Source organism: Fusarium musae, chromosome 5 (assembly GCF_019915245.1).
Source record: "Fusarium musae strain F31 chromosome 5, whole genome shotgun sequence".
Lineage (NCBI taxonomy): Eukaryota > Fungi > Ascomycota > Sordariomycetes > Hypocreales > Nectriaceae > Fusarium > Fusarium musae.
In genome coordinates, this window is record NC_058391.1 from 3,208,037 (window position 1) to 3,233,238 (window position 25,202).

Here is a 25,202-nt window from a genome sequence, read left to right on the forward strand (position 1 = left end):
CTGTAAGGTCAAGACCTGGGAGTTTTATAGGAAGCGATGCTTCTGTGCAAGGTGTTGGAAGATCTACGTCGATGCCTATATCACCGCCACCACTGGCTGTGACGAGACCGAGGTCGAGTACAGGTCCTCGACCGAGACCTGCTTCTCTGTATCACTAGCTTGATGGGGAGCGGTAAATTGATTTCTTGTTGAAAGATATTATTATTATTATAGAATATTATGTTAAACTTATGCTTTGGTATCGGGATCTTGTTCTTTTGTCGATGACCCCTCGCCAGCTGTGACCGTGATCTCGTGGCTGTGCTCTAGTCCAGAGAGCACAATCCACGTTGGTACGATACACAGAATAGTGATCCCAAAGTTCAAACCAATGCTAACAAAATGGTTGGCGTTCCCCTCAGATTGCATCCTATTTTCCGTTAGTGTCTGTTCCAATGGAGATGAGAAGATGTACTTACGCCCAAGCAACGGTTTGACCGAGAGCTTCAAACCCTCGGAGAATACCACAGTGGTAAGACAAAGAGGAAATGTCAGTGGTGTATTGTCCAACAAGCCAGTACAAGAACTGTTGGAAAGCTTGACCTCCGAATTGCCAAAAGAAGATAAGGGTATAAGCCTTGCCGAAACCACCCTTGAACCAATCAAAGACAGGTGGCTCCTCAGCGTCGTAAAATTGCTTCTGGAGGATGGAAGCCCAGATCCATGTACCCACGAGAATGAAGATGATGGAAGCGAACGCAATTCTAGCTCGGGTCTTGATGAAAATGGACTGACGATCCAGCAAACCGGCGATCAGGAATGAGCTGATGATTCCGGAGAAGTTGGTGAAGAAGGACGAAAAGGCGCGAGCGCGAACGGTGAAGTATGTCGTTAACCAAGTGCTCATGAAGCCATTGTAAAAGTAACTGATGAAGAAAGCAGGGATCAACAAAAGCATGCGCTTAGTAACGAGAAGTGACAGAACAGCCTTGAACTCAGCGAACCAAGAGGGTTGCTTATGAACAACGACGAGGGTGCGGTCTTTTCTCTGAACCTTTTCCGCGGGGCTCAGAAGTAAAGCGATGGGCAGACCGAGACACATGATGACGATAAAGACGATGTAGGTCGCTGAGCTGACTGATCCTTTCGATGAGGTTTGCGCGTTGAGGCCGAGATTGATGGCGCCCCCTACAATCGGGCCGGCTGCCTTGGCAGTTTGCCAAATGGCTATTCCCAGTTAGTCGATCGTGAATAATTCATGTCCAAAATCACAACTTACCAAGATAAAATGCCCGGTCTTTGGGACTAGGATATCCAATAATAATGGCCGCCTCGGCCGCCCAGAAGAAACCCGCCGAAATACCACAGAGCGCACTTCCAAACAGCAAAAACCACGTCTTTGGCGCCACGTTATTCGTGTAAAGTCCAGCGCCATAAATCGGATATCCAATAGCTCCCAGTGCTAAGCCGTATCGGAGACCAATTCGGTTGTTGATCGCACCAGCTGCTATACAAACAGCGGCGAATAATCCATAGACGAGTGCATTGGCGGCTGATACGGCGTATGGTTCAGCTGCACCTCCGGCGCCGAGACCACCAAGGGCGTCCCACATTCCGGGAGCAGTGAAAGAGACACCGCATGCTATGGCGATTTGGAAGGGGATTGAGCGGAAGAAGGATGGTTTAGTGGGCGAGGCGGTTGGGTAGTTGATGACAGAGCCATCGTGTGAGGAGCCCATTTTGAGAAGCAGCCAACAGGCAAGAAGTGAGAAAAGACTTGAAGATTACAGAATAGGCGATTCATCCATTGTATTATATGTCTCTACGGATATTGCGTGCGATTGCGTGATCGATTAACTCGTCCCTCCCCGGCTCGATCACCAGTGAAACCATACTAAAGGGGGCTATTGATGGGGATTATGAGAATTAGTTTCCGTAAGGACCCATCGGCAATCTTGTACCTGCAGTAAAGAGAGTTTTCCACGTTTTGAGTGCAGGAAGATCAGCCCTATAGCGCTGATGCTGATGGTAGACTATGCAGCTGCACTACCCCAGGTCTCATAACACAGAGACCCTTTCTTTGAGAAAATCAGTTGGGGATCTTGAGAGCGTTACATGTTGGCAATTCAGATCTAAATCTCTGCATGACCGAGTACCGCCGAGCCGGGAGAGTTCTCATCCAGAATTACATAAAAGTAATTGGATAATTGGGTCTCATCGCCGTTGAAGTGGATTTTGGAGGAAACAGTCCAGTTTTTGCGCCGAGTGGCACTCAATAGGCCAGTAATGCACTTTAAGCATTACATATCAACGAGGTAACTATTATTAAGGGTTACAGTCAGAAACACCGTTGCATGTACATGTTACGATATAGTTTATCTGATAACCAGAAACTCCATCGAAAACGTTCTTTTTCATGGTGACGCCGCAGGCTTGTTTTAGCGGGCCGCGGCGCCACTCCCGGCACCCGGGCCGTTTCGTCATCGTCAAAACCAAAACTCACCTCGCCTATCTTATCGGAGCTTCACTTCTGGCACTATACGGATACTGGATCTACCCTTAGCAGGATTGAATATCGTAGAGACCTGGCATTTATATGCGCCTCAATCCTGCAACGCCTCAAGACAGGTTTTCATCGGATACTCCGTGCCGATCATGCATTGGCATTTGCACATGAGCCTCGGCAACGGTTGAACCCCCTCTTTGAAGATGGAAATGCCAAGTTTGCCATGAAGAGACACGTCAAGATAAAAGATTCATATTGTCGGACGCTTCTGTTCTTTATATTGGGAAATATCCTGTATGAACGATATTTTTCAGGTACAATGACTGTCGACAATACTCAACCAGAGGGCGAGAACCCCATCGGCGATATTCAGGTTGAATTTCTTGGCACCCAAAAGTCGAGCAACACGGCAAGTCGTCGTGACTTGGGTTTTACAGGTCAACTTGGAGGGAAATGGTACGCTGTTTATGGTGATGTGCTATGGTGCGACTCAGGTGTCACCGATCCTGAGGAAGATAATGAGGGATTTCATGGCATGGTCAGAAATGCTGTTTCTGCTCTGACGGATGATCCTCTTGTTGTGGAGGATCTGCATCTCAATGATGATGAGCCGGTTCCTCATCAAAAGCAGTTCATGCCGTTTAATGAGGACTGGGGTGAGACGAACACCTTTGGCTTTGGAGGGACGGGAATTGTGGAGGTTGATCCTGATACTGCGACTGGTGCTCTTTATTACCTCGTTGTAAGTTGTACTGAGCAATTCGCAGAATTTTGTTGACCTTGAACTCTTTAGAATGATGATGAACATTACAAGGGCGCTGGAATAGCCAAAGTTGAGCTCATCGACGACGTCCCTCATATCACCGATCGCTACGGCGAGAATGGCATCTGGTGGAATGGTGATGAGGTGCCCAAGTATGGAGATGTCGCAACGTATCGGGACGTCAACAGCGAATACATCTACATTCTCGGAAACCCACCAAACCCAATCACCGATTTTCCTGGTAAGCTGTACATCTACATGGCTCGAGTACCCGCAAACGATGCCTTCGACCTTGATAAATATGAGTATTGGTGGGGTAGACAAGAGGGATGGAAGAGCGAAGTTCTCACCACGTTCAACTGTGAGACAGCGGTCATGTGGGGTGTTGGGCAAGGTCAGATTGTGTATAACAATCACTTCCAGACGTATTTCTACGTTCATCTTGATTTGTGTAAGTACGGTCTTTATGGCGCTGAACGGATTACTGACTGAGTTGCACCAGCTGGCACTGTCTTTTTGAAAACTGCACCAAGCCCTGAAGGTCCTTGGACAGAAGGAAAAGAGGTTTACAAGGACGAGCCCATTGATGGGGGTCTGGTGTATGCTGGAATAGCGTACCCGCATCTGGATGAATCTGGCCAGACGTTGACGATTGGTTTCACTAATAACAACTGGATCAGGGTCATCAAGGTCACTTTTACGTAGAAATCATGAAATCAACGCGACTTATTAGTATTGTACAATCTGTTCTGTTTTGCCGCAGTGCTGTCGCTTTACAACTCATCATCCTTCTCTTGTTTATTCTCACAAACGCCATCAAAGTCCCCATATTTCTCCATGCCTGCGCTAACAATCTTCTTAAACTCCTTGAATGGACAATTTGCGCCGGGACCATTCTGGCATAGAGGCAAAGGTCTAGGCGCAGTGTTTGCAATGAATCTAATAAACTCTTCCTTCTCAGCCGTGCCATCTTTAGCAACTGGTCGCTCGCACGTCATCTTCTCCATGCCAACGTGGCCCAGGAAAGGAATAAGGTCAGACATTTTCCAAGCTCGAACGTGGTTGACGTGTGTAGTAGGGAATTCGTCGTACCCTTCACGGGAAGATGAGTTGAAGATTCCTAGAGCTGTAGCGACGAATGGAGGGACTTCGCGATGAGTGAAGTAGAAAAATAGCCGTTGCTCCTTGGGCCATCCCGATGATTCATCACCGATCAACTCGGAGTTTTCATCGATTTTGGTGAAAAGCTTAGACTGTGAGTGCAACCATGGAAAACCGAGGTAATTTGACAGGGGATTGAAAGGCCCGACCATGTGAGCATATTTCATATCCCAAGCGTATTCATAAGAGAGCCACTCCGCATCAGAAAACAATCCGCAAATTGGAGATTTCTTTCCCCTAATTGCAGATTCGTAGCCACAAATCGATTGAAGTGCGAAAACATCGAATGGATCGAGTTCGTAATCGTCGGGTGTATACGGGCGTAAACGTTTCGCGACGCCACTTGCGTAGTTCTTGACAAATTTCTGCTGCTGTTCCGTACCAGGCGATTTGGAGAATTTGGAGCAGGCCTTGTGAGGGAGAAGAGCGCGCGTGCCGTTGTTCAATTCCTTCTTATCAAAGCGCGTAATTTCGATATTTCCATCTTCGGGGAACGCTTGGAGAAATGCCTTGGCTGTGTCGTAGGTTCTGTCTTTCGTATCGGCGATGACACGCTTTACTGATGACGCTAGGTGTCGGTAGCGCTTCGCTAGGTGGTGACCGACTTTCTTCGCGTCGACCTTGCCCGAGGGCGTGACATCTTCGAGGTGATTCTCTTCAATTGGTGAATACCATTTGTTCAGAAATTCAAGAGGTCCTGAGAAGTCACCGCGATGCTTCTCGAGCTTGTACAGGAACGGCTTGATATAGTCGTCATACTCGGCGTCGTTGGCGTAAATCGCAGCGTGTCGGATGAGATACGACGCAGCTGTAACGGTGCATCCTTCAGGTGCAGCGTGCGACAATCCAAAGCCTACGGCATCGAAATACGGCGATATTCCTGGGAGATGGAGAAGAGGATCGAATTGATAGCCTTGAGTGTGATCAAAGCTGTCAATCGGCTGCTGGATGACAGACGCGACAGCAATTGCAGGCAAAGCTGCAGCTGCAGCCGCAATAGCACGCAGACTGTGATGCATCGCGAAAACCAATAATGGAGAAATTATTAAGTAGGGAAGAGATGCACGAGGTTGCGATCTTGGCCTGTTTTATTCCAGGAACAAGGTTGGGACGATCGATGACGTACAGGGAATTTGGTGGAACCTAAATGCTAAGCTTCGAAGCTAAGATAAGAAAATCAGGGCCAGTGACATTGCTGAGATTAGCCACACCTGGACGCTAAACTCCGGCTTCCACGTCATTCCAAGACATCCAACCTCCAGTCGTTACAAAAGCAAATAAATATTGAAACAAAAACGGCTGTCAATTGCCATTGTCTATCATCTTGGGCAGTTGCTCAACAAACAACGTCTTTCGAATCGCATGAACCATAAAACCTGGGATGCGCCAATTTCCATAATGGCCTACGCCAGACTTGCCGATCTGAATTCCTCCCATGGCTTTAAAAATTAGCATCGTTTGTCATGATAGGTCAGGGATAGCATACCAGTTGTCGAAGCCTTGTATGGAATCATAGGTTTTCCAAGCATTATCTGCACCAAATTCTTGGCCAAATGGCCAGCTTGCGTATTCACGAACCAGAACTGCGGTGCTTCGAGATTAGACACGTCGCCAATTGCAAAAATATCCTCTCGGCCTTCGATGGCGAGATATTGATTGACCTTGATATAGCCGTGCGCGTCAAGAAGCTCAGGAGGGATGAAGGATGAGTTGGGAACTACTCCGAATGTTGGAATGACGAGGTCTGTGACAGCCGTCTTTCCATCGGAGAAAGTGACTTTTTGCTTGCCATTGGGGAGAGTAATGGACTCATTGACTTTGGTGCTGAGTCTGATCGTGACGCCAAGCTTCTCGAGTTGACTATGTGCTGACTTGGACACGCTATCAGGGCGATTATCGAGGATGCTTGGACCAGCATTGATCTATACACGTCGTCAGCTTGATTCGGCCTGAAGTGGATGATTTTCTTACCAGGGTAATTTCCTTCTTGTTGCCATAGTAGTCCGCCAACTCGCCTGCAACCTCTACACCAGTCGGCCCTGCACCAGCAACGATAATGGAATGGGCTTCTCCAACACGCTTCTGATACGTATGAAGATAGTCCTTCGTTGCATCAGTTGATCCCCTGGACTTGAAAGGGGACTCAGCTTTGGTCGAAGATCCAGTACCAACGAGGAGATAATCATAGCTAATAAAAGTCTCCTGCCCTGCTTTAGAAACCTTTACCTGTTTGTTGCCAATATCAATACCCGTAGCCGTACCAACAATCAGCTCAAACTTGTCGCCATATTTTGCAAACCCAGGTGCAATAGCTTGAAAGAGGCTGTCATCGGGGATAGTTCCAGGGATGATGGCGCGGGGCGTGGCAAGATTCCAGAAGAAGTGAGAATCGCGAGAGATCATTGTCACCTTGTAAGGCCCTGCATTTTTGTTACGCACCCCTTGGAGGAACTTGTGAGCTGTTCTGACAGAAGCGAAAGAGCCGCCAACTGTGACAATGTGTTTTGGTTTTTGAGACATGGTCTTTGGGTTCGGTGACGGCTCAAGAAAGATGCCGCAGGTGATAAAGTGAAAGGCGTTGGCCAAGTAATTGAGAAGGGCACTAAGAGACATGGCAGCCAGTATTCGCGGATCTATACTAAGAATGGGAACTGGCTCCTCGCCACATATTTAATATTCATCAATGTACGCATTCCTCCATGATGTGCTGACAATTACAACCATGTCAGACGAATGAGCCATTACATGTCAACAATGAAGCAATAGCTTATATGTTGCCGCGCGGTTGATAGTCCTGATGACCTCAGATCTTACTAGAATACTAGCGATGGGGCTGATATCGCATCATCGTGCCGCGCGGTAATCAGTCAGCAGCATTCCACGGAACTCAAGCCTTTCATAGCCCCGTCGCCATGCCTACATTTTTAGAGAGCTTATAGATTGATCTTCAATCTTTTTACCTTATGCACTTGCCGATCAAGTGACAAACGGATTGGCTGACATCAAGACTCGACCCCACTTGAAATTCATTATATGAATAGCTTCATAGCCACATTCGACTTGTTCCTAATAACAACAATGTGGAACAATGTTACATTCCTTTTTTCAACATAGACGATCGTAACCGGAACATATTATGCAGTTTGCTGATGGAAATGCGCGACCATTCAAACTGAAATATTAAAAAAGGGAAACCGGATTTTTCCTAAAGAGTTAGCAGTCTGGGATTGAATGGAAAGGTACAGGGTAGCGTCTGCACTAGACTCGATTTGTATTTCTCAACCACACCCATTGCCATACCTGTTGATTGAAATTCACTACGGAGTAAAGTCGGACCTCTTCTAAGTAATTGCTAAGCCCGTTTAATCAGCCTATTCCAGGCAGCATCAGGTTATAATCCACATTGAGGACGACTTGTCTGGGGTTGTGCTTATCTCACGTGACTACACCGCCTCGACCCTCTACTGTATATCTTCGCGTTTGACGACGTGCAACTATCGTCAGTTTCTCTTCCGCTGCCAAACTTACGACCATGGCTCCAGAAGAACCAGAGCCACCAAAGACGATGCTAGTATTTAGCAACAAGTCACCCGAGGAGGCCGCTATTTTCGGTCTTCGAGGGAGTGACATCCAGAATCTCAGAGCTGAACCGATCCCTGGCCCCCCCGCTATGCCCGATGATTGGGGGTTTACGAGCCCAACGGCAGATGGAATTTGCAAATACTGTCAACTTATGCTTCATCCAGACCCACCACAACTTATACAGCATCAGCCCAATGTCATGCACTTGATCAATTCGGGTGAAACGTGCTCAACTTGCAAATGGCTGGAAGTTAGCATACAGCGCGGTGCCACCTCAGTGCTAGCTGAATTTCAGCGAGGCAACCCGGAGGTGTGCGACGAGAACAACTTCTCGAGGCCTGTCACTGTCGAGTTGACCAAGTATGAGAAGTACATCATGGCAGTTGGCTGGGTGGGAAGCAGACAACTTTATACAAATGGTGGAATACCTCTAACGATATCTTCGCCATCCCGTCTAGGTATGCTTTCAGCACTAGTCTAGAACGTGGGTCTAACATGTGCAATAGGAAGTCTTGCTACTCGGAGATTCTGGATCCCTCACGACGAACTGGACGCGTCAGAACCTTTCAAGCGACAAGATACACTGAAAACGTGGCTGAAGGAATGTGAATCTCACGAACAGTGCATCAAATCTCTTCCTGATACCAGGACAGCAAAGCTACCAACGCGCGTGTTGGACCTGACTGGAAGCGTGGACATTCCGTCGGATCCTAAACACATCAAGATCAAATTGCGAGAGACAGAGGGGGGAGAAGTTGGAACTTACACGGCTCTGAGCTACTGCTGGGGCGCCAACCCAGAACTCCATTTCAAAACGACAAGTGAAAATCTCGACAAGCACAAAGAAGGAATCGAATTCTTCGACTTACCTCTGACCCAGAGGGAGGCTATCCTTGCTACGCTTTACCTAGGTATCCGATATCTTTGGATCGACGGCTTATGCATTATTCAAGACTCTCGTGAAGACTGGGAAGCCGAGTCAGTAAAGATCGGGTCTGTTTATACAAACGCACATCTCACGCTGGCAGCTACTTCATCTGATACCCCAGAGATGGGCCTTCTTCTTCCTTTTCAAGGCGCCGAATGCGTCAAGATCCACGGAGAGACTGTGAGTGTTCGAATGGAGACGCATAGAGAGCTTGATAGGATGTCTGAGCCTTTGAACACCAGAGGCTGGACACTTCAAGAGGGCGTGTTGGCATCGAGGATTGTCTGCTTTGGTAAAGAGCAGTGGCTCTGGAAATGTCCTAGTCGCTACGCCACGGAGGATGGACTGGTTGATGAATCGCGAGATTTTGATGGTGGCCTGATTCAGTGGGCTGATATTGTGCATCAAGGCCCTGGAGAGCATGGGGAGAATTATCTGCGACATTGGTATCGGATGGTGACGAACTACTCAAGTCGTGATCTGACTTACCAAAGTGATAAATGGAATGCCATCGCGGGCCTGACAGATATGTTCATAAAGCTGACTGGTTTTACATACCTGGCGGGTCTTTGGAAAGAAGATCTCGCAAATGGACTTGTGTGGGAAGCGAAAATGCGCGGGGTGACCCGTGAGCCAGGAAGCATCCCATCATGGTCCTGGATGTCCGTGAAAGGCGGGATCAAGGGCTATGTACACACGACTCCAACGGTCTCTATGATCGAACTTTTGCAGAGTGATTTGCAGTGGAAAGGAACGCCGCTGGCATCACCTCTGAAAGTTGCCCGCTTGACAATCAAAGGAAAGATTCTCCAGGCAACACTGGGGACACGCTCTGTTACACAGGACTCTCGGCACCACATTCTTGCAGCCTCGGGGAGTGACGAGATCTTTGGCGAGGCGTTTTTGGATAGCAAAATTCCTGATGGGGCTAAAATACCGACTGTCTCGTGCCTTTTTGTCATGGAAGTGGCTCAGAAGGAATATTTCACATTGCTTCTCAAACCCGCATCCGACGGTGAAGAGGGCGACCAGGAAAAGGGTATGACGAGACTTGGTATTGGCGTTTTCTGGACTAGGTCTCGATTTTACAGTAACAGGAGTGAAGGAGACGCGATTTTGGACAAGGCTTCGGATGCTACAGTAGTGCTGGTATAGAAAGGTGAAGTTCCAGAGCGGTATTGCTTTGTTCCCGGATAGAGAGTACGTACCGAATCAGGCTCCGAATTTTGGGAAACAATGCGTTGTTGTAATCGCTGCCTGAAATGTGCATATGCGCCGTAATCATGCATTTTCATCCTGGGTTAATCCACTCGTAACCCTGCTGGGCTGAGACTTCGGGACGGCTGAGCCCACTTGTCCGAAGATCCTTGATCAACGTGCATAAGTTGAAGAATTTAATGTCATATCATGACCCAAGGAGTGCCGAGAGATCAGACCTGTTAATAGTCTTGAAATTTCTCCATCTAGGAGAAGTTCGCTGAAAATAACAGTTCAGAACAATAGGCATGAACATTCATTTCTTGGGTTACTATGTGAAGACAAACGAGACTCAGGTCGCAATGATTCAAGTAGCCTGCATTCGGCGGGTTGGTTACACAACGTATGTGAAGTTCGGAGGAAATGAGACATGTCGTATTTGTGCGCAGCTAAGCTGGCGCTTGCTCATTAATCACGCCAATCACAGTAGCCAGCTGCCAGTACCTATAGCTTTGTTTTCGCCTTGCCATTTCGCGGGGACAAGAGCCTTGTTGCGTGAATTACAAATACCCCGTGGATAATATGAAATGTAAAAGGGCCAAGTTCGGCCAGAAGATACTGACTCATACTCCAAAACTTGAGCACTACATCTCCATCTCGTTACCGACAATGCGGTTACACGACTCACAGCTTGGAGACGCATACCAGGATAGTAAGAAGGAGGATGTTAGAACTCGCCTTGGGGGTGAAAATTGGGAGGGGTGAGTACCACTTCATATTAGAGGCCAAACAACACTGAACCTTCATAGGCCTAAGGAGCGAGGGCCCTATTTGAAGTACGTCGAGAATCTATCAAAGAGATGGCCTCAGCTCGAGCTACTACATGATTTCATGGAAATTGGCACTGTGCCTACGCGCTGGTGCATCTTCCCTGGAGAGGAAAAAGAGAAGAATGAGCAACGACGCTATACATATCATACTGCCATTGGCCGTAAGTAGCAAATCGTTTCAGGTCACTCACTACTGACATATATATCGAAGCGAGAAGAGAACAACAGAAAAGGAGAGCCCAGAAGATGAATGTCGCATTACTGAGATTCAAAGATAATGGACAGGCAGAACAGAACCCAGCCAATCACCTTCGTACGACTCAAGATCTTCGAAGGGCCATTAAAAAGGCGGAAACCCCCGAAGTAGGAGTCAAGTTCAGCTTATTCGTCGTCGAGGATCTTTCACGAGACGTGATCGAAACCCTTGGATCTGAGCTAGCTATCGATCCACGATTCTTTCGCGCTCATATTACCGACTATGTCTGGAACAACATCCGCGATCGATGGCGTGAGCCGTCAATACTCCAGGTTGATGCAAAAAGACAGAGGTGGTTCCAGCTTCGCCTGATCCGTTCTCGATACTTTGAGAATCAAAGACAGTTGACGGAAGCAAAAAACCAAGTCAACGAGTTCAATGTAATGCGACGCCTTGACGCGGATAAGAACCAAATCTTCTGGGATAAGGATCCAGATCCCACTATATGGGAAAGGCTTGTAGGTGAATCTTCTCAAGACAAGGACCGAGTGGATGCAAGAGTTGATGCAAAGGTTGGACATATGCGCAGTCGTGCTACGTTCTGGTTAAACCCGGAATCGACTATCGGTAAGCATGCTGATTCGGGTCAGGGACCCCAAGCTGACTATTCTCAAAAATAAGGTGTTCTTTTACTTGAACCAACGCCCGAAGCTGGGTATCCTCTTTGGCGGGGATATCCCAACTGGGACGAAGTGCCGCCGTTCGGTACCAACGATGCCCCTACAAACGCAGTGCCCGACTTTCAGATACCGCCATCTCTGCGATCCAAGGATGCTAGAAACCCAATGAGCTGGTTTGAAGACTACATTTTTTGGGCCCAGAGAACCACCAACTTCGCGAAGCTCACAGACAGTGCAAATCAACAGCTTTCCATTCCAATCCAGTGCTTGTTGCATTTAGTATGTGGCGAGTGGCTGACGTTCGCCGACTATCTCAACGCCCGTCTCAACCAAATTGACTGGGGAATCGTAAACCCATCATTCTTCCCCGAGTCTGGAGGTACAGATCATCAGAAACAGAGTCTTAGGAAGCTTCATTTCTGGCGACGATGGGTACCCCAAGCACGGGATATGCTTCAAGCAACCATGAGCCAAGTCATGGATGATGAAGAAAGGGGATTTGCCGAGTCTTTCAAGCTCTACAAAGATGATTTGGAAATCGTCAAGAAACGCCTGGAGGACTACGAAACACGGATTGACCGTCTCAGCACGGTCGTCAACTCGACTATCAGCCTGACTGATGCAAGCAACACGTCCAAACTCACCATACTGGCATCGTTTTTCATCCCGCCGAGCTTAGTGGCTGCACTGTTGTCAATGAACATGGATCCACTGATTGGGCTTGGGGACTCGCTCAAATGGTGGGCGGTGGCGTCTGTTGTGGCTGTGACGATCCTTTTCACCATAGGTTATCTCTTGAAGACCAGAAAGGCAGAAAGTCTGAAAAAGAACTTGTCGATTACGAAGATGGTTTCGAAGTTGGAAGGACGATGGAGGAGCAAGGCAAAGCCAAGTCCGACTACGAATGGTGCCGTTTGCTAAGAGGCAGGATATGTCATGATGTTTATGAAACCCGATCTTTAGTTGAGTCATAGCGAAGGAAGGAAATGGAGTGCTACGGCTGTCTAGTCGGTCATGTTGGAACGAATGAAGCTTTCCTGTCATGAAGCCAGCCACTTGGAATCGCCAAAGGAATTGAGGCCTGCCATGCAAGGAACCTCGTATGATGCACGCCAGGGCTGCCAAGATGTCCCCCAGCAGCTAACGCGCAGCGCCAGCGGTCACGTTTGCAGATTGGCGCAGGCCAATAGAATCCGTTGATGTGTGCCTCGCGGTAAATACTTGACTTCATTTTGACCATTCTTTGTTTCCCCAATGTTTTCTGAGAGATCTATTTCACAGTGACAAAGATGTCCATATTTAAACCAAGGTACCGCTTATAAGATATGTATGGTGGGGAAAGTGGAATGTATCAGAAGTAATATGATATACCCATGTGGAGTATTCAGAACCGATAGACTTTAAGTAGTAAAATAAATTCCGAGTTGAGATAGTAATAAAGAATCCGATCTATAGCCATCTAATTATACTTGTGTATCTTGTTCCCCATCTATAGTCTATACGGGTATAAATTAACATACAAGACATCAGAGCTTTGCCCTGGCGTGCATAACAGGACACCCATTTGTCTTGGCCCCTTGTCCGAACTCTGCATGTGTTGAGACCGAATCGCTCTTCTTCGGCGCGCTTCTATATCCCCCCTTCTCGTTATCGCTGTTCGTAATGTTTCCTTCTGCATCTCTTGCTATTCCCAGCTCCAGCAGCTTGGCGAATGCTGCTTTGAAGTCGTTGAAGAACATCTCCTTGTCTTCAGCATATAGACGCACGTACTTGGAGAACTCAGGGTCTGTCGTGAGAGCCATATCGGTTGGGAGCATCATCAACTCCTCTTCTGTGTCAGGGTCAACAGAAGAGAACTGAGTAACACCAGATTCAGGGACTGTCTTTTCGGTCCACTTCTCAGACAGCAGGAGGCGGAAATATTGATTTGAGAATCGTGTCGGATTGTTGACCCATTTTCCCTCGAATCCCGAGTTTTCCGTATGGCATCGTCCAAGACTGTGCGCGCCACTGAGGGCGACAATCTCCCGGTCGTTGAATCCCATTCGGTAGAAGATGTCTCGGATATGGTCTGCTCCTTGAGCCGCGTCAGGAAGACGGCCGCGAGGTGGAATCTTGCTGTCATCGGTAAAATCGGTTCGCCCCGGAAGCCAATCAACTTCGGGACCGCCCATGGCTCGGATGGCCGTTACTCCGGCAAGCGTCCATAGGTCTGAGTATGTGATCCATGGGTGAAGACGCTTGAGGGGCTCTAGGAAGAGGCGAGCATTCTGAAGGCCGGCGTTGGCGGGATCACCACCCTCGGCCTCGTAGCGCATGCCAGCGCCATTTGAGCCTCCAGTATCTGTTGCTACGTCATATGTGCCAGAAGAGTGCCTGTAGGCTACGTTAATCACGAACTGATGTTTGTCAGGCTTGTTGTAGACTTACCAGGCTAGGCGCACAAGAACAGGGCCTGCACTTCCATCGTCATAGTCAGGCTGGCGGAGGAGATCAATGATAGACTTTCTGACAGCTTCGAAGTCCCCAGGTTTTGAGGCCTGGGTTTGAGGTAGTGGCTTATCGATACTGGCCATGTCGAAAAAGACGTGGTGGATACAATAAAAAAAGAAATTTGCCAATGGGGGTGTAAGATCAAGAAAGTGTACACTGGGTCAAAATCGAGATCCTAGGTTAGAGATACAGGATCATAACAGGAAGTGAGGAATGAGCGTCTACAAATAGAGAATTAGAATTAGAAATGTCAAAGGATATTAAACATGAAAATCAGGAGACATTCTCGGTGCCATGTGATTGTAAATTAGTTCGAGGCCCACAAGCAAAAGTCGTGATTGTGGGTCGGCAAAGACTGCCGAGGTAGATTGATAAGGATCAAGCCGAGGAAGGGACATTTTCAATCAAGTCAGTCAATCAAGATGAGAAGAGATAAGAGAAAAAATTGAATAGTTCACTTTATATCTGTTGTTCGCCTCTTGCCTCCATGTTCGCCACATTTTGCATCTCAACGTTGCTCCAATATCTCCAACCTACCCCAAAAATACGCCCCTTCGCCCGGTTTGTCAACTCCGTCTCCAATTCGGCTAGGTCTCTCGACTCCAACTCTTATCAAAGAGTCATAGGTAGTCATACCATCATCACATTGCCATCCTGAATATGCTGGATTTTTGCCCTCAAAACCGAGATCATTCTGGCTGCTAAGCTTTGGGTGCTGAATATGAGTACTCAGTCACAAAGCCCAATTGAAAATCACACGTTTTGTAATCAGCTATTACTAGCGAGGTCTGTACAGCTGGCAAGCTGTGATGGTCAGTAAGATGAATTCGTATTGCTGCGCTTTCCACGCTCGTCACCATATTCTCGGTCGACTATGTATAGAATTGCTCTCGAGGAATATTGCTACTCCGTACATAGGTTCATAATTACATTTTATATTTCTCTGACCTTGAACGCACTTCATAACCACGTACTCCCCTTTCCACCAATCGGACGTTGTATCATGAAACGTCACCAATCTTCCGGATGTAACATCTTGGCAGGGATGCTGCGGGTCATGATGATCACTTTAAATGTTAAAACGCCATTCTCATGTATTGGAAACTTGTCTGTTTTGTTTCCCCTTCTTCATTCGTTCTTTTCGTTGTATTATACTTATAAAATGAGGTCGTTTCTTCAGCTTTTGAGTCTGGCAGCTGGACTGTCCCAGGCGACAGCTACCCCTGTTCTGTCCAGAGCTACTGGTAGTTCTAAGAATCTAATTGTCTTGTAAGCTGTCTCTTTGCCGAACTGTTAAAGTTATCGTTCTTATGATTCCTAGTGGCGACTCATACTCGACTGTTGGCTTCTGGCCTGGAGGCGACTTGCCAAGTGCTGGCAGCCCTCTCGGAAATCCCGCTCTACCAGGACAAACAACGGCAAATGGATTGAACTGGGTTGGCCAATTAACTAGCGTGCTGAACACTTCTACTATCCTGACTTACGACTTTGCTGTCACTGGCGCTACAGTTGACAAAGAAATCGTCTCGACATATGCACAGTACTGCGTTGATGACCAGGTGGCCCAGTACAAAGAATACGTCGCAGACAAAATCAGTTCCGCAGACACTCTTGTCGCCGTATGGATCGGTATCAATGATCTCGGTGAACCTTTCTGGAAGAAATCGGCAGCGCCAATTGAGAAGACCATGGATCGGTATTTCGAGCTATTGAAGACGCTGCCTGAGGCTGGATTGAAGAAGTTCGCCCTCCTCACTGTTCCTCGTACGCCGCTTCTCCCTATTCCATTATCCCAGCTAATGTCGTATCAGCTTTCGCAGACCAAATCCCCGCCATGATTGGACAGTCTGAATCAGACCTCAAGACGCTTCGTGCAGACATCATTGCCTATAACAAAGCTCTGACCGAGCGGGCTGCTACCTTTTCAAACTCTAGCTCAGGTATCGAGGTGACCGTGTTTGACACGAAACCTACTTTTGACTCCGCAGTCAAGAACTTCAAAGAGTATGGGGCCAAGGACGCGGCATGCTATGGTGGAAATGACTGCCTCTGGACCGATACCTACCATGCTGGTGTCGCTATTCACAAAGCCCTTGCCAAGAATTTCGCAGAGGGTATTAGTAAAACTTTTACGTTCTGAGCATTGAATATTGTAGAAGAGTCGTGTTGGTATCCGCAGAAGCGATCAATTAAACTTGCAGCACCCTTGTTAGAGACCCTGGTCTGTTGGTTGGTTCTGCAGGACATTTATTTAGCCGAGCCAGCATGTGAAGTGCGTGCCCCTCACGTTCCAATCACGACATACAATTTTATCCCTCACATATCATTATTACTGTCGACATATCCATAATGGCTGATCCTCTCTCGACTGCCGATCCCGTGGCGCTAGAAGTTGACGAGGCCGACATTGATACTACTAGCGACACTGACTCTCTTGGTTCAATTGAAGGGAGCTCCACTTCGTCAATTACCTCAAGCATTCTAAAGTATCGCCAAGAGAACGGGCGCACCTATCACGCGTACAAGGACGGCCAGTATGTGATCCCCAATGACGAGCAGGAGCAGGATAGGCTCGATTTGCAGCATCATCTTTTTCTTCTCACTTTTGATGGCAAGCTCTATCTATCGCCCGCCGGCCGCGAAGGTCGTCAACTACACAATGTTCTCGATGTTGGGACAGGCACTGGACTCTGGGCCATGGACTTCGCCGATGAGCATCCTAGCGCTTCAGTCATCGGAATTGACCTCAGCCCCATCCAAAGTCCTTTCGTCCCTCCGAACTTGAGCTTCCAGGTGGACGATATTGAAGAGCCGTGGACATTTCATGTCAAGTTCGACTTCATCTACAGTCGCATGATGACTGCATCTATCGCTGACTGGCCCGGCTTCTTCGCCAAGGCCTATGACTATCTCAATCCCGGCGGCTGGATCGAATTGGCAGACATTCACCCTATTACTAGCGACGATGGAACTCTCGCAAAAGACTCGGCTACTCATGAATGGGTCACCAAATTGTTGGACGGTACAAAGATGATTGGAAGACCATTCGACGGGGCAGATAAATACAAGGAACAGCTCGAGGCCCAGGGCTTTCAAAACGTCCAGCAGGTCGTGTTCAAATGGCCTCAGAATACCTGGCCGAGAGACAAGAGACACAAGGAGCTTGGTAAGCATCAGTCCCTGCTCCAGTTCACTGGCTTTATGAATTTACTCACCGCGTGTAGGTTCTTGGAATCTCGAAAACATCAGCTCTGGCCTTGAAGGTCTCAGCTCTGCTGTCTACACCCGTGTGCTCGGCTGGAGCAAAGAGGAGCTGGATGTGTTACTCGCCAAGGTTCGCCGCGAACTGAAAGACAAAACTATTCATTCCTACTGGCCTATGTAAGTCAAGTAATCATATCGGCAATGCGCTGAGCTGACCTTGTGTAGATATGTTGTATATGGGCAGAAGCCGGAGAAATAAAGTGAGGCCTTCTTCTAGATCCATGATTTGTTTATCTCTTAAGCAGGCAAAGTTGAATAAATGATGATACTGTTTGAATCTTTCCGATTGAAAGGCAATTTGACTTCCATCATGTAGATAATCCTAAAATACAATTTTGTGTCCTCGAGCTCTCAGCTTCTTGTCACACCCGTCCAACCTCCTGATACCATAAGATGTAGGATGCTACTTCGGAACGAACTTCTCTAGTGTCCTCGTGATAAGATTGTAAGTCGAGTTCTTGTCCAAACTCAGGTACAAGTCCGAGCCCTTATTGAAACTACCCCAAGCAGTCCATCCATACCAGACATCACTGTTGCGATCGAGAAACGCCAGCATAGACTGAATCGTGTCAACACATTGAGGGAAAGGTCCACCTCCAAACTCTGTAACCATTCCTTGAAAGCCATTACGGCGCAAGATGCGAGTCACTGCCTCAAATTTCTTGACAAAGCCACTCCAAGGCTCGCAGAGACCATATGCGCCGGCGATATCGTCAAAGTACTGATGGAAGTCGTATAGAGTGTTGTTGGCGGGGTCTTGAATGAGACCGGGACCGATACCTGGTTGAGAAAAAGCTTCCCAGTCAACAAGGCGAGCGAATTGTGTTCCTGAGACAAGAATTTTCTGCTTGTCGGTGACGTTTCGGATAGCGAGAATTGCAGCCTGGTTTGTCGCGCCCCATTTGGTGATGTCAAGATCATGAGCTAGACAGCTCTGTCAGTTTGACTGCGAGTAATAAAGTATGAGCTGAGAAGTGCTCGTAGTTCAACGTACGCTCGTTCATGAGTTGGAATATGACTTTGGGGTTTGATTTGTATCTCTCGGCGAGTCTTGTCCAGAGATCGGCAAAGTGATCACTGGTGACGGTTATATTGGGATTGAGGAATGACAATTCAGGTTGGTCAATCACGGCGCAGTACCACCGTGCATAGTTGTGCTGGATCAATCAGTGCGCGTACAACGAAAGGACAAGGGACAATTTCCACTTACAATATCCATGATGGCCTGTCCACCATCATCAGTAATAGCCTTGACTAACTTGTCGACTGCCTCCATGTTGGTCTCATTCAGGCTGCCGCCGAGCGAGGTCTGGACATGCTGCCAAGCCATAGCAATTCGAAAAAGGTTGAAGCCTTTATCGTGCCATGACTTGTAGTCTTCAACGGTGTTGATGTATGGATAGCTGTGATAACTTGGTTTGCAGGACAGGTCGAGGAAAGTGTTGTAAGCTGACCCGAGGATGTTGACATCGTTGGCGAGACCAAATAAGTTAACACTACTCATGTTAGCCATCTTTCTGTTAAATAGATGATTATGTTCAGCCTACCCTGCCCATTTTACTTGGCTGGCAATAGCAGTTTGAGCCGCGAAAAGGAATGTCAAAGTCTTGAACTGCATGATGGCAATGAAAGAGAAGACTTTGGTGATTTGATAGACTTGATTGAGACTGCAAGAAGGCACTTTTTATAATAATCTTACTGCAACTGCCTCGTAATTCAATAATATCTTTAATCAGTGCCAGTGCCATGTTTAAGCTGGACTAACACTTCACCTCGCGCTCCAGTTCCCGAAAGAGTAGTCCGAGCTGACGATCCGTCAGCTCCGGCGGAGCCACGCTAGACAGCACCTCGCGATCCGGCCCCGGCACGGAAGCTGATAGTCCCATTTTCTTATGATGATCCGGAACCGCCGGCACAACCGATCGGTGAGTCGCTATCATCATGTTTCGTTGGAAGAATGCTCGATTTACTTCGCTGAACAGCTCCCAGCATCGCCTACTGCTAGCGCCAACCGGTGCGCTGATGGCGAACGCTGGTGAAGCTTAGAGCTGAGGCCAAGGAAAGCAGCTCTCAATATTTCTCTAGGATTTGCGCCCCAATGAATAGTCCTTTCGTAGTAGATATCTTTTCCATAACTCCCGCAACCCATTTTTGCATGATTGGAAAACCGCTGAGGTGATTATAAGCGACTTTTAGTGGGAATAGCAGATTGAAGGCTCCCGATGCATCGCCTTCGTTCTGCAACATATAATCAACGCATTGGCATATCGCCTGTGCGTTCCGGTACCGATTGTCATGATTCCAGAACATAAGCTCCGATGGCTCTTGGAAGTAGATTGCGTCGGGAGATATACCAGCATCGAAGACGCAACAGGTGTCCGGCAATGACATTAACTGCCTGAATATTGAATGCAGTATCAAGTGAGTTGTGTTGAAGTAGACAAATTCGACAGCTCTTTCGAGGTCAGAGAACCATAGTACTTGCTCCAGTGTGCCATGGTATATTTCTGAGGATTCGCGCACAATCTTCTGTCTCCAGCAACTATGAGGATGCATGAAGCTCCATGAGATTCGTAAAGAGTTGAGTTGCTCAAAAGAAGCCTGCAGCTTTCGACTTGTGAAATTTGCAGACACCTGGCAATCGTTCGTATTGAAGATATGATCGACGTCTTCCATCATGCCAGGGATGTCGCATAGAATGTCTTGTAGGTAATCCCCAATCGTCTTGGACATGGGTTGCAATGCCCATGGTATATGCTTCCACTCATCCTGTTCCAAAAAGGTGCGTTTTCGGTTGGCCATAGCGCCGATAGACTGAAAGGAATTAGTGATGGGTCAGTTTAAAAGTAAAAATAACTTACTATGAATGATCTGTTGATCTGCAGAATGGTCTTTGCCGCATCCATTTGAAATCCATAAGGCCCTGTCATCTCCGTCTTCCAAAGTTAACAAAGGCCGACCAATAATTATCACAAGCTCTTCTTACCAGTGCTGCAACGCCATGGCAATGCTGTAGCCAGTTTAACATGGAATCAGAAGATATCATCTCATATATACCAAGGAATAGCGCACTCCATATGGTGGCATGAGGGAGAGACCTCGAGGTTTCAGTCTTGGTTCCAAGATCGGTCTTCAGCTTTTGGACAGCTCTTCCATACAGCGCAGAAGCATGGAACTTCATTTCAGGTATGCAGTGCATAGTTGAGAAGAAGGCTTCTGCAACGCATAAACCTGACATGCCTGCTGTTGAGTCTGCCTCGCCAGAGAAAATGTCGAGGATTGGCGATCCGTCTTCGAGGGGTGACTTGATCAAGACAAATAGGTTTTTGACGAAGAATGATATGACTACTTCATTTTTGAAGCCATGCAAGTCGATCGAGGCAGGCATTTGCTTGAAGTCCTCCCGTTGGGTCAAGGCATTGGGAGACTGAAGCCTAGCATCGTGAGATAGGACTGTTTTTGCAGCATCATGCAAGTGATTTACAAACACAAGACTGTCATCATACTTGCATGGATGAAAGCCTTTATTGCACCTCTGGCAGGTTGGTCGTTGTTCATCTATGGTCATCAGCCGTGAACAGAATCCCTGCGCGATAACGACATACCGCACTTGACCCTGCGTTTTCGGCACGTCAAGCATCCCTTACTGCGCCGAGGTTGTCTCCTTGACTGACTGCTTAATGTCGCAAAACAATTCGGCTGCGAAGACATGTCCTTGTCTCCAACGTCGGCATGTTCGAGAGGCTAGAAAGGCTACCATTTTCGCTCGTGAGGGCCTTTTGCGACACGTAAAGTGGGTAGAGGTCAAGGCGGAGTTATGGATTTCCTATTTGGATGTAGCATCAAAATTGGCAATGGCAAGCTGCAGGTGCTGATTGGCTCGTCTGTCCCGCGAATTGGAGCTTTGTGCTCAGGCGTCATACGTCATCAAAATGATGATTTCGTCTCCTTTTAAGTTTTCGGCGTTGGTTCAGCTACACACTGCAGATACAAGACGTCGAGTTCTGATAAGTCAATGAAATGAAACGTGGAAGAACCCTTGTTGATAAACCGAAAAGGGGCCGGAAAACCAACCAGTCAGTGTTGACACAGGTGCAACTTGATTGGCCTGTTCTGGAGCTCACAATCCGGATATCAAATACCCTGACGCTAACGCAGGGAGATGCGGGGGAACAGCCAACTTGTCGGCAGATATACAAGTGATAGCAGACTCGAGATGCATGCAACTGCCTATCTTCTCTCCTTTATCCTTTATCTTATCTCTTGTATAGAATATAATAGATTTGATTCCAAAGAGTCAAGCGTAGCATTTGATACTTCCAAGCACACTTCTCGTTCACAATCTGGCTGGTATGTGGATCGAATGTCTAGTCTAGTTTCTGCACTACACCTACACTGACCCACAGAAGAGAGGCTTAATTCATGAACCTTGATGATATGTATGAACCACGGACGGATCTACAGTGGTGCAGGTGTCGTTTGGCTTGCGTAACCCAATGCTATCTCGACAATAAAGCCTCCATCCATCTAACGACATCGAGACCGCTCCACGGATGCATTTATCACGGCTTTTGACGATGCCTCCCAGGACGGGACTAGTGACACCCCCGATCTAGCTTTATCAGCTTTAGCAGTGAAGCTCGGACTCTAGCATGCCACTCGTTCTGAAAGGGCTACAGATAAGCTATCGTGCTTTTGGAATAGCTTCTTCGCCTCGGATTCATTAAACCTTTCCGTTGCCCTGGGCCTGGGCAGCAACGACAGTGGAGAATTTGCAATTATTACCCCAGATTTCACCGCCGCGGCTCCTTGTTTTCTCACACGATCACGTATTAAGATCTCAAGTTTCTGAATCACGTATTTGATCATGTCTACGACGGCTGTTTATTCTGCCCCACCTAACCCCAGGAAGCGGGCTTCCGTAGCCTGTAATGGGTGTCGGGTCAAGAGGACAAAGGTAACGCTCCCCTCCGTGCACGATTTGAGCCTCAATACGATCGAGTGACGTTGCATGGCCTCGTTCTACCTATGTGACTGTAGCTGACGCGAGCTATACGCAGTGCGACGGCAGTCAGCCAAGGTGCAGCGCATGCTACGACCGCCAACAAAACTGCGAGTATACCCAGGCAGAGAGCAACAGAAAGTATGTTAGGATGACAGCATTATGACAGGAACTACACTAATATATATGGAAAGACGACATACAAATGCATATATCAACGCGTTGGAAGCGCGCGTCGCAAGCTTGGAGAAACAACTCGCCCAGCGCAACGGTGATCCTGGGACGCCAGACTCTACAAAGGGCAGCAGTAACTGTGACCATGAGGAGGTGGCCTTCGTAAGCAGTACCCAAGCTTCTCAACCGGACCCAAACAGTACAACAAGCGAAGAAGACATGGATGATCTCGCAAATGCCCTCGGTTGCTTCACTCTTGGTGAGATTGGAGAGTTGCGCTATTTCGGTGCATCCAGCAACTTTTCCATCATTCACAACCACGCTATCAAGGTTCCATCATCAATTCAAGCCAGAAATCGCGGCATAGAGGCCGCTAATAACATGCCTGATTTCATCACACCTTCTGACGAGATGCGCGACCACCTACTGGAGATCTTCTGGCGATGGCAGAACTCTTGGCAGTACATCGTCCCAAGAGAGCTGTTTGTCCGGGATTTATACGTTGAGAAGAATGGACGATACTGCACGCCTTCGCTCATGGCGGCCATTCTAGCTATGTCGTCACGGTACTCTCCGAGATTAGAGCTTCGCACAGATCCCGATGACGCCAACACGGCGGGTGAAGCATTTGCCGCTCAAGCCAAGACTATGCTTCATTACGAATGCGAAGCTCCAACGACATCTACAGTTCAAGCAACAGCACTTCTGGGCCTGTACTGGGCGACTATTGACAATGAGGGTCTCGGATTCATGTATATCGGTATGGCGACAAGAATGGCCATGAATTTGGGCCTTCACTGCGACTGTTCGCCATACGCTTCCAAAGGCTTAGTATCCGATGATGATGTGGAAGCTAGGAACGTCACTTTCTGGGGTGTATATGTCTTGGACAAGTACGTTGACCGAAGAGCACTGGCGTGTTTTTGAAAGCTGACATTGGAAACAGATTTTATTGCCTTGGCATGGGCCGACCGGCGAGTATTCAAGAGTACAACATCACGACGACCAAACCAAAAGGACTCGTCCAACATAGCCCACTCTTATCTGACTATCATTATGGAATATCCGCTCCATTTCCGACCAGCCATATTCTGGAAAATTCAATGTATACTTGTGAGCTTCTGCTTGCTACCTCAGAAGTTATCGACCAACTGTGAGAAATCTATACTTAGTTGACAAGGAATGGCTACTGACACGATATAGATATGCCCAGAGATACGCGTGGACTGATAAGGAAAGAGAAGACCGAGTTATGAAAGCTCACCTACAAGCTGTCGGGCTCTTTGACCGCTTGCCGAAAAGTTTGAAAATCTCAAGTTCTAGTCTTCAATGTTCTCCGCCCTATGTCTATCAGTTTCAGTGAGTAACTATGGATATTGTGAAAAAGCGTCACTAACGATTATTCTCTAGTTTGCAATACCACCATGCAATATTACTACTTCACCGACCATTCTTTCAGCTTCTCAACCCTGGCAAGAACGCCATCGCCTATGATCCAGAGGGAGGAGATATTCACTCAAAGTCCTGCAGGGAATCAGCCGTCAAGATGGCTAGGATCCTACAGATATTCAGGAAGAACTACACAATCGTATGTGCTCGTTTGGCTCTAACTACCCCCAGCAAACTGACACAGTCTAGCGAAATATACCTGTCTCAGCAGTCCACCCAGCCTTCACTGCATCAATCATCCATCTTCTTCACATTAAATCAACAGGAAACCACGGTAGAAGCGAGGCCATGAGGTGTCTCTATATCTGTGTCAAATCTCTCTATGAGATGAACGTGAACTGGAACTGGGCCAACCGATCTATCCGAGCAATCTTGTCGCTAGCTCGAGAATGGGAGATCGACATTTGGGCACATGGTCTCGCACAAGAGATCAATGAAGAGAGCCGACGACAATTTGAACGGTATGAAATGGACGACTTGGTGGTTTTCCATGAGGGCACAGAGAGTAGTTTTGAGCATGTTTATTCGCTGGACGAAATCTTTGAGTCTTGGACGTATGATCAGTGTTTTGGGGAGTCATCTCTGGACTTTTTTGTTTAGCTTAGGATTTTAATGAGGTCTTGTTTTCGGTAATACTAGTCTGTCTATATAGCTTAATGCAGTTCTTGGATATTGAGTATCCTGCTTCCGATATGAGCGAGGCCTGACACGTGGCCACGTAAGTCATCTCCATTAATTGTATCCTATTGTTGTATTGCGGATATCATAAGTCCGGCGTGCGGAGATTAACTTTGGCATATCTGGGGTAACTGGGGTCAAGGAGGGGGATTTATCCGGGAATCAATCACCCGACCTTGATGATCATCAGGTAATCTGATATCCGGATAGACCCCTCAAACAAACCCCACCAAGGACAGATAGATGCTGAGATAGGAAACATCGTCGTATGTTTGCCAGACGATGAGTATCAGTCTCACAACTATAAGTAAAGAGCAAAT

General features: G+C 47.6%; 13 protein-coding genes across 13 annotated transcripts; 7 read left to right on the plus strand and 6 right to left on the minus strand.

Moving 5' to 3' along the window:
- Positions 1–228: 228 nt before the first annotated feature.
- Positions 229–1,718, minus strand: J7337_007422 (uncharacterized protein; the record flags this gene model as incomplete). Its single annotated transcript, XM_044825074.1, has 3 exons — positions 229–409; positions 459–1,206; positions 1,259–1,718. 3 exons carry the CDS (start codon positions 1,716–1,718, stop codon positions 229–231), a joined length of 1,389 nt encoding a protein of 462 aa, XP_044680731.1.
- Positions 1,719–2,804: 1,086 nt separating this feature from the next.
- On the plus strand, positions 2,805–3,953 carry J7337_007423 (uncharacterized protein; the record flags this gene model as incomplete). The annotated part of the gene is made up of 3 exons (XM_044825075.1): positions 2,805–3,227; positions 3,279–3,699; positions 3,751–3,953. 3 exons carry the CDS (start codon positions 2,805–2,807, stop codon positions 3,951–3,953), a joined length of 1,047 nt encoding a protein of 348 aa, XP_044680732.1.
- Positions 3,954–4,021: 68 nt separating this feature from the next.
- Positions 4,022–5,428, minus strand: J7337_007424 (uncharacterized protein; the record flags this gene model as incomplete). The annotated part of the gene is made up of 1 exon (XM_044825076.1): positions 4,022–5,428. One exon carries the CDS (start codon positions 5,426–5,428, stop codon positions 4,022–4,024), a length of 1,407 nt encoding a protein of 468 aa, XP_044680733.1.
- A 283-nt stretch (positions 5,429–5,711) lies between these two features.
- Positions 5,712–7,022, minus strand: J7337_007425 (uncharacterized protein; the record flags this gene model as incomplete). Its single annotated transcript, XM_044825077.1, has 3 exons — positions 5,712–5,848; positions 5,896–6,331; positions 6,381–7,022. 3 exons carry the CDS (start codon positions 7,020–7,022, stop codon positions 5,712–5,714), a joined length of 1,215 nt encoding a protein of 404 aa, XP_044680734.1.
- A 919-nt stretch (positions 7,023–7,941) lies between these two features.
- Positions 7,942–10,074, plus strand: J7337_007426 (uncharacterized protein; the record flags this gene model as incomplete). Its single annotated transcript, XM_044825078.1, has 2 exons — positions 7,942–8,449; positions 8,498–10,074. 2 exons carry the CDS (start codon positions 7,942–7,944, stop codon positions 10,072–10,074), a joined length of 2,085 nt encoding a protein of 694 aa, XP_044680735.1.
- Positions 10,075–10,785: 711 nt separating this feature from the next.
- J7337_007427 (uncharacterized protein) lies at positions 10,786–12,743 on the plus strand (the record flags this gene model as incomplete). Its single annotated transcript, XM_044825079.1, has 4 exons — positions 10,786–10,877; positions 10,926–11,107; positions 11,221–11,769; positions 11,824–12,743. 4 exons carry the CDS (start codon positions 10,786–10,788, stop codon positions 12,741–12,743), a joined length of 1,743 nt encoding a protein of 580 aa, XP_044680736.1.
- Positions 12,744–13,348: 605 nt separating this feature from the next.
- J7337_007428 (uncharacterized protein) lies at positions 13,349–14,398 on the minus strand (the record flags this gene model as incomplete). The annotated part of the gene is made up of 2 exons (XM_044825080.1): positions 13,349–14,198; positions 14,253–14,398. 2 exons carry the CDS (start codon positions 14,396–14,398, stop codon positions 13,349–13,351), a joined length of 996 nt encoding a protein of 331 aa, XP_044680737.1.
- A 1,227-nt stretch (positions 14,399–15,625) lies between these two features.
- Positions 15,626–16,455, plus strand: J7337_007429 (uncharacterized protein; the record flags this gene model as incomplete). Its single annotated transcript, XM_044825081.1, has 2 exons — positions 15,626–16,079; positions 16,127–16,455. 2 exons carry the CDS (start codon positions 15,626–15,628, stop codon positions 16,453–16,455), a joined length of 783 nt encoding a protein of 260 aa, XP_044680738.1.
- Positions 16,456–16,664: 209 nt separating this feature from the next.
- Positions 16,665–17,778, plus strand: J7337_007430 (uncharacterized protein; the record flags this gene model as incomplete). Its single annotated transcript, XM_044825082.1, has 3 exons — positions 16,665–17,481; positions 17,540–17,696; positions 17,745–17,778. 3 exons carry the CDS (start codon positions 16,665–16,667, stop codon positions 17,776–17,778), a joined length of 1,008 nt encoding a protein of 335 aa, XP_044680739.1.
- A 204-nt stretch (positions 17,779–17,982) lies between these two features.
- Positions 17,983–19,197, minus strand: J7337_007431 (uncharacterized protein; the record flags this gene model as incomplete). The annotated part of the gene is made up of 4 exons (XM_044825083.1): positions 17,983–18,503; positions 18,574–18,736; positions 18,790–19,096; positions 19,127–19,197. The coding sequence occupies 4 exons, from the start codon at positions 19,195–19,197 to the stop codon at positions 17,983–17,985; spliced, it is 1,062 nt and encodes a 353-aa protein (XP_044680740.1).
- Positions 19,198–19,872: 675 nt separating this feature from the next.
- J7337_007432 (uncharacterized protein) lies at positions 19,873–20,509 on the minus strand (the record flags this gene model as incomplete). The annotated part of the gene is made up of 3 exons (XM_044825084.1): positions 19,873–19,977; positions 20,061–20,393; positions 20,441–20,509. The coding sequence occupies 3 exons, from the start codon at positions 20,507–20,509 to the stop codon at positions 19,873–19,875; spliced, it is 507 nt and encodes a 168-aa protein (XP_044680741.1).
- A 2,258-nt stretch (positions 20,510–22,767) lies between these two features.
- J7337_007433 (uncharacterized protein) lies at positions 22,768–23,682 on the plus strand (the record flags this gene model as incomplete). The annotated part of the gene is made up of 1 exon (XM_044825085.1): positions 22,768–23,682. The coding sequence occupies one exon, from the start codon at positions 22,768–22,770 to the stop codon at positions 23,680–23,682; it is 915 nt and encodes a 304-aa protein (XP_044680742.1).
- Positions 23,683–24,301: 619 nt separating this feature from the next.
- J7337_007434 (uncharacterized protein) lies at positions 24,302–24,911 on the plus strand (the record flags this gene model as incomplete). Its single annotated transcript, XM_044825086.1, has 3 exons — positions 24,302–24,343; positions 24,394–24,758; positions 24,857–24,911. The coding sequence occupies 3 exons, from the start codon at positions 24,302–24,304 to the stop codon at positions 24,909–24,911; spliced, it is 462 nt and encodes a 153-aa protein (XP_044680743.1).
- Between the last annotated feature and the right edge of the window lie 291 nt (positions 24,912–25,202).